Source organism: Chelon labrosus (genome assembly GCF_963514085.1).
Source record: "Chelon labrosus genome assembly, chromosome: 14".
In the NCBI taxonomy this organism is placed as follows: domain Eukaryota; kingdom Metazoa; phylum Chordata; class Actinopteri; order Mugiliformes; family Mugilidae; genus Chelon; species Chelon labrosus.
Window position 1 is genome coordinate 9166325 of NC_140347.1, and position 11877 is coordinate 9178201.

At 41.5% G+C, this 11877-nt stretch overlaps 1 protein-coding gene across 1 annotated transcript in view; it reads left to right on the plus strand.

Annotated features, from left to right (window-relative positions):
* opn5 (opsin 5) overlaps window positions 1-3776 on the plus strand; it is a 46627-nt gene extending 42851 nt beyond the window's left edge. The window contains exon 6 of the mRNA XM_084560209.1: window positions 809-3776. Within this exon, the coding sequence (XP_084416335.1) occupies window positions 809-875 (67 nt within the window). The 3' untranslated portion in view covers window positions 876-3776. The remainder of the gene's footprint in view (window positions 1-808) is intronic.
* Window positions 3777-11877: the final 8101 nt, after the last annotated feature.

Consider the following 11877-nt stretch of genomic DNA (forward strand, 5'->3'; position numbering starts at 1 on the left):
AAGAACACATGTACACTTCACATTACTAGAACTTTCTTACCAGACATTTTGTATCAGCGCTGGATCCGTAGCTCAGTGACTCAAACTGCTAAGTATCCTTCAGTCGTGTGCATTTTTAACTCCAAAGAAGTCAAATAGAAAGTCATACAAATATAATTCTGAAGTGATGACATTTTATATCATTAAAGCCAAAGGTCGACATCATAATGAAGGCACAATCGTAACGCTGCTGAAACGATTGAATTCTTACCAAGTGTTATATGATTGTGTAGGTCTCCCTTGTGGTGACACATCAGAGAATGGACATGGGCCTTCTGAGGGTGTTCTGTGGTGTCTGGAAACAGGATGTTGTTAGTAGGGGGCCTACTCCTATGGAGTCGGGGGAGGAGACTCTGTGGATCAGTTCGGGATCTAGTGAATTTGGAGGCCAGGTCAACACCTTGTGGTGCTCTTCGCATTAGGAAGGTGGTCATAATGTCATGCCTGATTGGTGTATATCTGTGTGGATGTACATGATTTGTTGTTTGTTGGATTTTGTGCTGACCAATGAAAAATGTCGAAACTTGTTGTTGCTCAACCTTATTAGTGCAACTGTAGCACTGTACAGAGCCTGTGTACAGTATAACGACACAAACCAAACACCTACTTTGAATACCTTTGCTTTGCTTGAGACAGAGGCTTAAATTTCAGTTGTCATATGTACGTTTACTCCCTAGATGAAGTTTACTCCAAGCTATAACAGTATTTCACTTTTACCTTTTGTTATTTCTGACTCCTGCGTTTCCTCCTGTGTCTGATGTCCCTGCAGGTTTTACACCATCTCTGGCTCTTTAAAGGACACAGCACCAGCTAAAGAAGCTCACATCGAGATGTGAGGCGGACTCTTTGGACTGTGTGACCTTCTGACCTCCGCTCCTCTGGACAGTTTGCCTTGCTCCCTGCCTTCTGTGCCCCACACCTGACCAATCACTCGCTGCCTGTCATCTGCTGTGACATCCTCCAGTGCTCACCTTTGTCGGCGGGTGGTGGATCCCGAGTGAAGTCGGCTCTCCCGCCCACGATGGACGTTCCCCGCAGCTCCCTACCTCTTCTTGCATGGAAGCACATCTCTCCCGCGAGGTTTTTCCTTCATCTGTGGAGTTGCGTCGTCTTTACAGTGGTTTGCAACGTTGCAAGTGACGTGTGACTTTATTTATTCAGTATTACGGACACGCTACCTGTCGGCGTTGTAAGAAATCAACACACATGTTACTGAGCGATTCACCCCAGTGTTGTCCTCGTGAGAGACTCAGGTTTGAAAACTCGAGAGCTATATCTGGGACTTGACTTTGGTTGAGGCTGTAACTCTTCAGGAATCCAAATCTTACAAAGATGTAAAAGTAAAAGAAAAAAAAAAGAATAAAGATGAAAGATTAAATTTATTTTCAACTATGGTTCTAAAGCCGAGCTGCAAATAAAAAAAAAATGAAACAAATCACGTGACCCATGTCAGGTTTAGATGTAACTGTTAAAGCTTAAAGTTGTATTTTTACTGTTTGTACAGCGTGTTGTCTTTTGTACTCCTACACCTGTGGCTTGTATAAAGTAGATACGTCCATATCAAAAGGCACTGGATCACGTTAGCTTATCAGCTGTTACACTGCACTGTAGGCGTGACCGACAGCGCAACTTGTGAAACCGAGGCTGAGGCCGGATATTGTAGTTTTTGCGGCGTCGATCAGCACGGATCGAGGTTTAACGCTTCACAAGAAAACACACACACACAGGATGAGTGCACTTTACCTTTAAAACCATTCAGTATGCGGCCAGGACGCTTTCCTGTTACTTCATTTATGTAGAGATCCGTAGCGAACGATGAAGAAATGGGCAGACGGAAGAAAAAAAAAAAAAATTTTGTGTCATTCTGTTAGTACCTACAGTTGTGGCCGTGGGCAAACAAACAATTATTGTGAATTCAGGGACCATTTTTTATGTATTTATTGTTGTTTTTTTTCTTTTCTTTCTTTTTGCCATAGTCAGAAATAACGGCACCTTTTTCCGCGATGCAGAGAGTGATTGCTAAGAATTAGATGAAAAGATTCTCTCGTGTCTGCCATGTCTGTTATGTACGAGTTCAGCGCGAAGATTGAAAGTAGGAGGAAACAGCTAGCCTGGGCGTGTCCAACGTTAAAATATAGGCCTGCCGCCGCCTTGCCTGCGTAATCCACACACAAGTAGAGAAGATAAAAAGGAGAAGTTTTAAGGAGAGTTCAGTGCAATACCTGTTAGGCCGCACTCGGGTCTGGTATTAACGTAGGAGGCGGCTTCGTATACTTAGCATGAGCACAATCACGACCAGATCCGATCATTCACACATCATTTGGAGGTGGCTTTGGCCACATGTGACCATGTTATTTTGACCCTGTGGAAAAAATAAATGATGATTTATGGTTACGACAGGGGGAAAAGAAAAAAAATGCTTGGCATCCAAGTGGTAACATCGGCCCTAAATTGTGATAAAACCACTACTAAGAAACTGTTGGCGTCTATCCAGTTTAGCTAACGACAGGGAAACTTAATATAGGAAATGCAAAGGGATAATGAAAGGAATGTGGGTCATTATAAACAAATGTGCTCATGTTGATTCGTGCAAGGTAGCCACGTGGAGTTAAGTTACCATGGCTCCTCCTCCAGGGTCTTAACGTACCTTTGTTAACCAAGGTTTTTCCTCTAGTGACATTACAGTGTGTGTGGACACTCCCGGGGCTTGAGTTACGTTTGAACCTTTGCGCAGGTCGATTAACAAATGCATGGAGATATTGAGACAGTGTAAAGGATGTGCTTTTGGTGAGCAAGAGAGATTTCCAGTAGCGCTCCTTAGCCGACGCAGTTCTTGGTTCTGAAACAGGGGTAGCGATGTGGCGACCCATTGTTTCAAGACAGCAGCTGGAACTGAGATCTGTGGTCGCTGGAGATGCATGTTGGAGTGCATTTTAGTAGCCTTCGAGGTTGCTTATTGGCTGAACTTTGGACACAGTCTGGGTAGCTTTAGTTTCCAGTACTTCTAGATATGAGAGCGCTAACTCGATGGGCCGGTACGACGTCCGAGGTAAAAGGCTCACAAGGACAACGGATGTAACTCAGCTAGCACCGTTGTTCGCAAGTTCTAATCTGCTAGCCATGTTTACTGCCAGCTGGCCACTGCTGCATCGGTCTATGAAGTCATAGAACACGCAAAGGCGTTTATTTTTATACTTCTTCAAATTGGTTTTCTAAATCTGTTTGATTAGAAGCCGTCCATCAAGATTCCAAACACCTTCTCGTCTAACTCTTGGCAACGAAGTAGACAAACCTATCTCCAAAGAACAAATTGTACATGTACTTGGTTGAGTGTTTACCCTTTTGCCATTCATGAAAATGTTCCTTTAAGTTTGTGTTCAATGTTCATGTATGCACATTTCTGGAATGAAGATAAGCAATATTCAAAAAAATGTTCTTTGCGCTTATTTGTGCACGTGTCTTTGCTGTTTCCTTGAGTTGTTCAGTGTCACCTGGTGGAGGGAGGGAGAAAGGAAGGTTTTTTAATAACCTGGCACACAGGGAAGCTCAGAAAGTTCAGCTTGCAGGGTTGGGAGGAGTCCCGTGTGAAGCCAAGAGACAGAGGCAACTTAAATCAAAGGTGGCTGCAGACAGACCAACAGGGGACGAGGACAACGTGCTTTGTAAATGACTTCAGTGCGGTGCCTAATCAGAGTCTGTGATTATAATCAAGTGCTAATTATGTTCACAGAAATGTTTGGGTGTGATAATGATGTCTGAAGCTGTTTAAATATGCAAAAGTTTTGGGGTGTCAAGTGAGGAGCAGAAGGTCATGAATATTTCATCGCCAAGTTCCGTGTTGCAAGTTTCTCTGCTGCTTTGTATCATGGGTTAGGGTTAACCCCCACGAGCTCCACTGGATCATCGGGTCACAGTCAGTGAAAACGTCCCCGAGCACAGACCTTAACCTTGGAACTTGTGTAGGGAGCAAAAAGTAATAGCATCATTTGCATTTGTTGGAGAAGTTCTAGAGAACAAAGTTTGGGGGGCAACGGTTGAGGTTAGAGAGAACTTGCAGTAATAATAAATGAACCATACTTAAATTAGCTAGGTTTTTTTCTTAATCTACCTTGAAACATAGCGCTCACTACTTCCTGCATGGTTAACATGACTTCACTCCTCTGCAGCAGGCAGGTATTGTCGGTTGGAGTTAAGCAAAAGGTTAGGTTAAGGTTAGGCTCAGGTTAAGCATTAAGCTAAGGTCAAGAATGAAACAGGCTTCACTTCCTCTAATATCTCCCTGAGAGCTTGATACCAGCTCTTTGGGTATTGATACTAAATGGCACTGTTCACTTCAGTTGTTCCATGTGTGCCATATCTCTGATTATGAATACAACCCATCGGGGTTAAATCTACGTGTGAGATAGATCATTTGGACCTCTGGTGGACTTTTGCATAAAAGTAATAGGGTTAGGGTTAAGGTTAGGGTTATGCAAATACTTCGGTTTCCTAGGTATTCCATTTATTAAAGAGCAAAATACCAACTGGTTCTACTCTTGCAAAGATAAGTATATTGTGCTACCAATGAATTGTACCTTACCAATATAAATATGACACACTGAATGCTGTTCGCAGGTTGAACATGGGCCAGATGAACCTAGCTTTACAACTCTCTCATCTACACCCACAAAAGTGGAAATTAGCTCAGCTGGTCCGCTGATGACTGTCCAAAAAAAAAAATATTAAAAAAAATTAAAAACATTGCTTTACGTTCTCATAGGGTCACGCTCCATTTGCTGCTGTATGTTCTCATCTTGTTGAGCCTTTTGTAATCATGCCACACTGAGCCTCCGGGGTTTTCCTCAACAGCGCTGTGCGGAAGACGAATCCTTGAAGGATTTTGACACGTCCAACTGTCTCAACCACCTGACTGGTCTCTATTATGACTGCAGGAGATACTCCGGCACTTTGTGGATCCTCCAGCAACCCTTTAGTGCCACTTGTCCTTCCCGTCTAAATTTATCCACCCCGGTTAACTGTCTTGTGTTGTGCAACTTGTGCATTGTTAAGAATGGATGTGCTTCTTGAATTTTTCTCCTTCTACTTTACTCAGGTCTGTCAGTGGAGAGGGCCTTTGCGACTTTCCTCAAATCACAAAATGTGACCAACATTTTACTTTTCTTTGCACTTGTTAACCAGTGACAGTCTCAAGCCAAAAAACTATATGTCCTTGAAGGTAGCTAGCTTTTTCTGTTGACGCACTGCTCCAATTTCAGTCACCATGCCGGCCACGTTTTTATGAGCTGTTAAAAATTCACAATGTCACTCGAGACTCAAAAAGTTAAGACGCACTCTTGCTCTTGCTGTTCCCTGCTCATTTCCATGTAGACAAGTTCAAAGCAATTTTACAAAATATGCAAAACCAGGAAGCTTTCTTATCCAGGATGGAAGTGACTTTTATTCTTAATCGTATTATTGAGAGTGGTTTTGTGTTTTGTGGTTGCATTATTTGTCTTTCATTCCTCACTACGGACAGCACTCCACTAAATGTGCAAATTAATCAAGAAAGTCCCAGTTGACTACTGTGGGATCACCTTCACATTTGGGGTCCAACTGAAATATGTCATTAGATATAGAACTAATCACACTGTTGGTTAATGACAACACCTAGCTCCTCTTTGGCAGTCTGATCCTGCAATGACGGCTCGAGTGAATGAGTGGGTGTAATGGACTGCGCTGTATTTTTGTACTGTAGTGTATTTTTATATTTTTACATTGTACTAGATCAACGTCCCAATATTACAAAATCAGTGGTATTTTGTATTGGATTACATTGCACTGTACTGCATCAGCTGAGTAGCGCTTTAGGTCTGCTTGTTTCCCTTGTAACGCCCTGCTTGCATCTAAATTCTTTGTCAATAAATTAATGTAAAATACTTGATATATTTACTTAATTCCACAGTTTTTGTTTCTTGATTTGTATTTGGGTTCGTCATACGATGTCATTTGAGTTGTCTCTATGAGGCCAATGCTGTCGCAGAGGGTCTTAACTGAAGGCTTAAGACGTATTTGAAAAGACTGAGATGAAGGCAACTACACAACGGTGTCCTGACTGGCATCAAAGTAAATCTCAGGTATTGGGTTGGTATTGGCTGTAGGGTTCTGTTTCTAGTCTCCTCAGTGAGGATGTACGGCTGTATGTTGGTGCTAAAAAATGTGTTGCACATAAATACGGTTTTCAGAATTGATCATGTAAGTTAAGTGTTGTTTTTCATCTTTAATGCTTTACTCTACTATTCCCATTTGATCTGGTGATACTCTATAGCAGGGGTGTCACATACAGCCCAATTTGATCCCAAGCGGGCCGGACCAGTAATATAACAGCATAATAACCTATAATATATATATATTGCTCTATAGCAATAGCTATTGTTCAGTTATGTTATACATTGTTCGGGTACTCCGACTTCCTCCCACCGTCCAAAGACATGGGTTCATTGGTGATACTAAATTGGACGTAGTGTGAAGCGGTTACAGAAGATGAATGAATGAATGAATTAGTTGTGATTCTACATTTCATAATTTCAGGTTTTAACAAGTTTTAGGTTATTTGCACATTAGTAACTAAATTGGAAAAGGCATATTTGTTCCTCTGAATGAATGCAATCATTTACTATTTATAACCTTTAATGACCCAGTATTAGTAGAGGCATCGTCATCATCTTTGGTACAAAAAAAACTAAAGATAAGATAAGATAAGATATGTTTATTAATCCCACGTATGTGAAATTTCCTTGTCGAATGCGGTGTTGATTTGAATGAGATAAAGTAAAGAGCACGTTTTATTTGGGTGTAAATTTCAGAAAGTTTGAGTCTTGTTATTGAATTTGGCAATAGGAGGAGAGACACAGAATTCTGCCAGGAAAAGAAAAACAAATCTAAAAACAGCTTTTCGCTTCATTTTATTTCCTTATTTTTTGTGGCGTACACAAGCGTCGAGTTACAGTATAATTTTATGCTAATAAAACCAAACCAAATACAGTGAATGACGCACAAAGCCATGAAAATGTGAAAAGACAAGCTAAGAAAGACGAAAAACAGTATACGGGAAAAAAAATAAAAAATAAAGATATTTTTGGCACTAACGATACCCCATACATCTTCTTATTGAATTTGGCGATAGGAGGAGAGACACAGAATTCTGCTAGGAAAATAAAAAAAAAATCAGCTAAAATCAGCTTTTCGCTTTATTTTATTTCTTTATTTTTCGTGGCGTACACAAGCGTCGAGTTACAGTATAATTTTATGCTAATAAAACCAAACCAAATATAGTGAATGACGCACAAAGCTATGAAAATGTGAAAAGACAAGCTAAGAAAGACGAAAAACAGTATACGAAAAGAAAAAAAAATCAAGATATTTTTGGCACTAACGATACCCCATACATCTTATTAAATTTGGCGATAGGAGGAGAGACACAGAATTCTGCCAGGAAAAGAAAAAAAATCAGCTAAAATCAGCTTTTCGCTTTATTTTATTTCTTTATTTTTCATGGCGTACACAAGCGTTGAGTTACAGTATAATTTTATGCTAATAAAACCAAACCAAATACAGTGAATGGCGCACAAAGCCACAAAAATGTGAAAAGACAAGCTAAGAAAGATGAAAAACAGTATACGGGAAAAAAATAATATCAAGATATTTTCGGCACTAACGATACCCCATACATCTGGGTGGGTGATTGCTGGATGTCTTCAGGTTTCCACGAACACACTGTCTCTTTTTAATGGATTTAATCAGACACACTTCCATTCTGTTCTAGTGTAAGTAGGATTTTGTTAGTCTAGTAAATTAGATTTCAGTGTGTTTTGCCCTCCTGGAGTTTTTGCCTCTTCTTTCACCACCATGTGACAGTCAGACGGTCCACTGAGACTAATCCGTGGACGGTTTTAAATTATAATGCCCGATTTGGCAAACACCATACCAACAGCAGCAGTGGGTTGCCGAGGCTTGAGACACTGCTTTCACAGAAATCAGCAAATTAAAAAGGGTTAGGGTTGGGAGGACGCACGTAACTGAAATTTCCTCACTAAAGAAAGAGCATTATTCAGAATACCCTTTCAGATGCGGACACAGATGGCCTGGTGAATATTGACCCTTCTCCTATAACTCATTCTCGATCAACTGAACGGTTTTTAGAAAGCTCAATATTTGCAAAACCATTGCACCAAGTTTACTAAGTAGCTTGCACACACACACACTCAAAAAACAACTTTTAGTTCAAGTCCAGAACAGAAACATGACTGTTTTCAGCACAGCTGACAGAAATTAACTGTGTCACATGACCTTCATCTGACTGGAAGGTTCTGTCAGTCCAATACAAGCTTCCTGAACAACAAAGTCATGTGTGTTTTCAGATTAATCATTAATTATTAAAATATAAAACGTATACATACAAAAAACGATGCACATCCAGTACTTCTAACGAGGTATGCTCAGTTTGCAGTGCACGTGCTGATAAAGATATGTGGAACAAATTAGGGCCTAAGGTTTTAGAAATCTTCGAACATTTCAAGGGGAATTACCGTTTTTTACAACCTGGACTTTAATACCATAAAATACGATTGTTTACTCCTATATAACTTTGGTGTTATTTGGAGTCGTTCGTCAGATATTTAGATCCACGTTTATCCATATAGTGGGAGTGAATGGGGCACCGAAACGCAGCCTCTAAATAACGCATTATCTGCTGAGAAAATCCTTCATTTCACCAATTTTATGTTATGATATGCTAGTGCCATTCCCCTTTGAGTCTGGACTTACCTGTTATCATCATCTGGGGTCTGCAGATTAGCCTACTAAACTCTGACCTGGATGATGTCATCTCTGAGCGCCGCGTGCACCCGCGGCGGCGAGCTTGTTTACCTGTAATTTGTATAAATAGTTATCAATCTACAGACGCCGTACCTTCAGAGGTAGTGATGAGTGCAACAAATGCACGTCGACACTTCTGTACCATTCCAGTTACCTATAGGCATTGGTCTGATGCTCTACACGCTGTTTCCCCTCATCTGTATTTTATTGTACATCACTGAATTGCAAATATGTTGTTACATAGTCTTGAATGAAAGAGCATATAAAAGGTGTGAATCTTCACATGTATTTGAAGGAAATGCTGCTTTATCCCGGCTGAATATTTCACAGCACTGCTCTGTCGGGTTCAAAAGCTGTGAAGAATAGGTTTCCTTCTTTCTCAAATCCATCTGGGGAAAATACACACAAAAGACCCTGAACACACAGTATATCATCCTCTCTGGGTTGTGTGTGATCAATCACACCTGACCACAAAGCAACGTTTGTGCATAGCAACCAGTTTACTTGACCCTCCTCTGACCACCAATACGTTTAGCCCATGTTGCCGCTGCCTCAGGCCTGCTTGTATTCTCCCAGACTGTGATTTATCCCTCTTTTGAGAAATGATGCTAAAGTGGTCTAAACATGGATTAACTCGTCCGCCGCTGCTTCTGCTTTGGTTGTCAGCATAGGATAACAAAGATCATACACAAGGTCTGGCGTCTGGAGGGGGTTTAGAGGAATGCGGAGTGGGGATCAGTAGCGCACACAAACCATTCCTCATTCCTCACATAAGATAAGGGGGAGCTGTGGAGTAGCGGTTAGAGATGCAGCTTGGGACCAAAGGGTCCCAGATTCACCTCCACCATTGTCCATGAGCAAGCACTTAACCCCCAATTTGCACCCCGAACAAGTGGATGGGTCAAAATGCAGAATACAGCATCAGTATGAAGTAACACTTAGTTGCTAAAACACTGCTTTCAAAATGGATGTAAAGTACATAGCAAAAACAAACCTGCTTGAATGAGAACAGGGGATAAAAGCATTATTGCATACGTCTGTCAAAGAACTGCTTGTCCTCTGGAGGGTCACGGTGCGCCCTGGTGCCTATCCCAGCTGTCACTGGGTGAGAGGCGGGGTACACCCTGGACAGGTCTCCAACCATTCACACTCACACCTACGGCCAATTTAGAATCACCAATGAACCTAACCAGCATGTCTTTGGACGGTGGGAGGAAGCTGGAGTACCCAGAGAGAACCCACGCAGACACAGGGAGAACATGCAAACTCCACACAGAAAGGAACCAGTCGGCCGTGATGGATTAGAACCCAGAATCTTCTTGCGGTGAGGCATCAGTGCTATAAAAGTATTCATTCCTGCAATCTTACAGTAATTCATGCTTTATAAATCTGGGGCCGTATTACTAAAGATTCTTAGCGCAAAAAGTTGCTCCTAGCGGCCAAACTCTAAGAAAATCCTTAGAATCATGATGTTTCTAAGAATTTCCCCTTACAGTTCAGAGAAGATCCTGGTAAAGATAAAAGGTATTCCTAAAGAATCTTAGCTCTTAAGAGAGCTCCTAAGATGAGATCTGTTAAGAGCAGGGAGGAGGACTTTTAAGAGGCTTGGGAGTTTCTTAAGCAGAAAGGAGGCATTTATCTGTTGTGCTATATTTCCCCATGCCTGCTTCTTGGCTTGTAGTGTGACATTGGAGCCAGATCTACATCTCAAAACACTTTCATTCTCTGTGACCAGTTCAGCCAGAAGTAAACACTGTTCCTCTGTCCAGTTGGGTTTCCTGCTTCATTTTTTCTCCATTGCTGTTCAGTTTGTGGAAGATTTGAACGTCAACCAACGCTGCTTCTTCTAGGCCGGTCAGCAATCACAGAAACCGATGAAAGCTGAGCCATTTTACAATCGTTAATACTAAATGGATGAAAAATGACCGGCATGGTAAATGAATGCAAGCAAATAAATAGAACTATCAGCATGTGACTACTGTGTAAGCAGAGATTAGATTAGATTCTATTATTAAGTCTGTTGATTTGACTCTCCATTCTATGCCCATTATCACCAAAAGTGTATGTTTATCTAGCTTTTAGGATCAACCAGTCACACCTTTTAAAAGGATGACTCATACCTAGCAACGGGGGTCAACCACACCTCCTCACTAAGATCAGAGTTTCTGTCCATTCCTTGCTCAGAGTTCTCTGAGAATGTTCTGGAATCACTCCTAGCACTCCTAGCTAGGGACTTTTAGGCTAAGTTAGCAGCTCTCTGAGAGGAATCGCAGCAACTTTAGGAATATGGGCCCTGGTCTCATGAAGACAAGGTTCAAAAAACAATATCATCACACAGTAGTTGGTGATCAATTATTCTGTAAGAATTCAGCTGCCTTTCTATCAATTATCAAGTTCTATCAAGTTTTGTGTGAATTTTAAACAATGTGGTTACAAGAAAGAGTCTGACATGCTGCAGTGTTTCTGTTTGGCTAATCGTGAACTCTTGTGGAGACACGAGAACTAAATGCCAATGAGTACTTCATATGCAGTCCACGTGTACGCACTTTTGAGGCTATTTCGCGCCCTGGGCGCCTTAGCGCAAAGCCAGCTTTGCATGTAAAAAAATAATTGCTTGTGTGGATGTACAGAAAGCCCTGACCTCGACACCCCCGTCCAACACCTTTGATGATGAATTGAAACGGCAAAAGCCAGCGAGAGATTATCTCCTGTCAGCCGCACTAATGCACCTACACGCACATCTCTGCAAAACCAGAAGAACGGCGGATGTTGTCGCAGAAGATTAATGTCCACACTTTCCAGATGAGATGCTACGCAATCACATGTAATGGCCAGGTGTCCATTATGTAGCTACAGTGCATGGCATGTTATAATGCTTTTGAATGCGTGCACACGAGGAGTGGCGTTTAATAGCACTCATGCCAAATTCTTTTCCTCCTGGGCTTTCAGAAGCCAATGCACTCAAAGGACCGTTGTCCGTAGCGA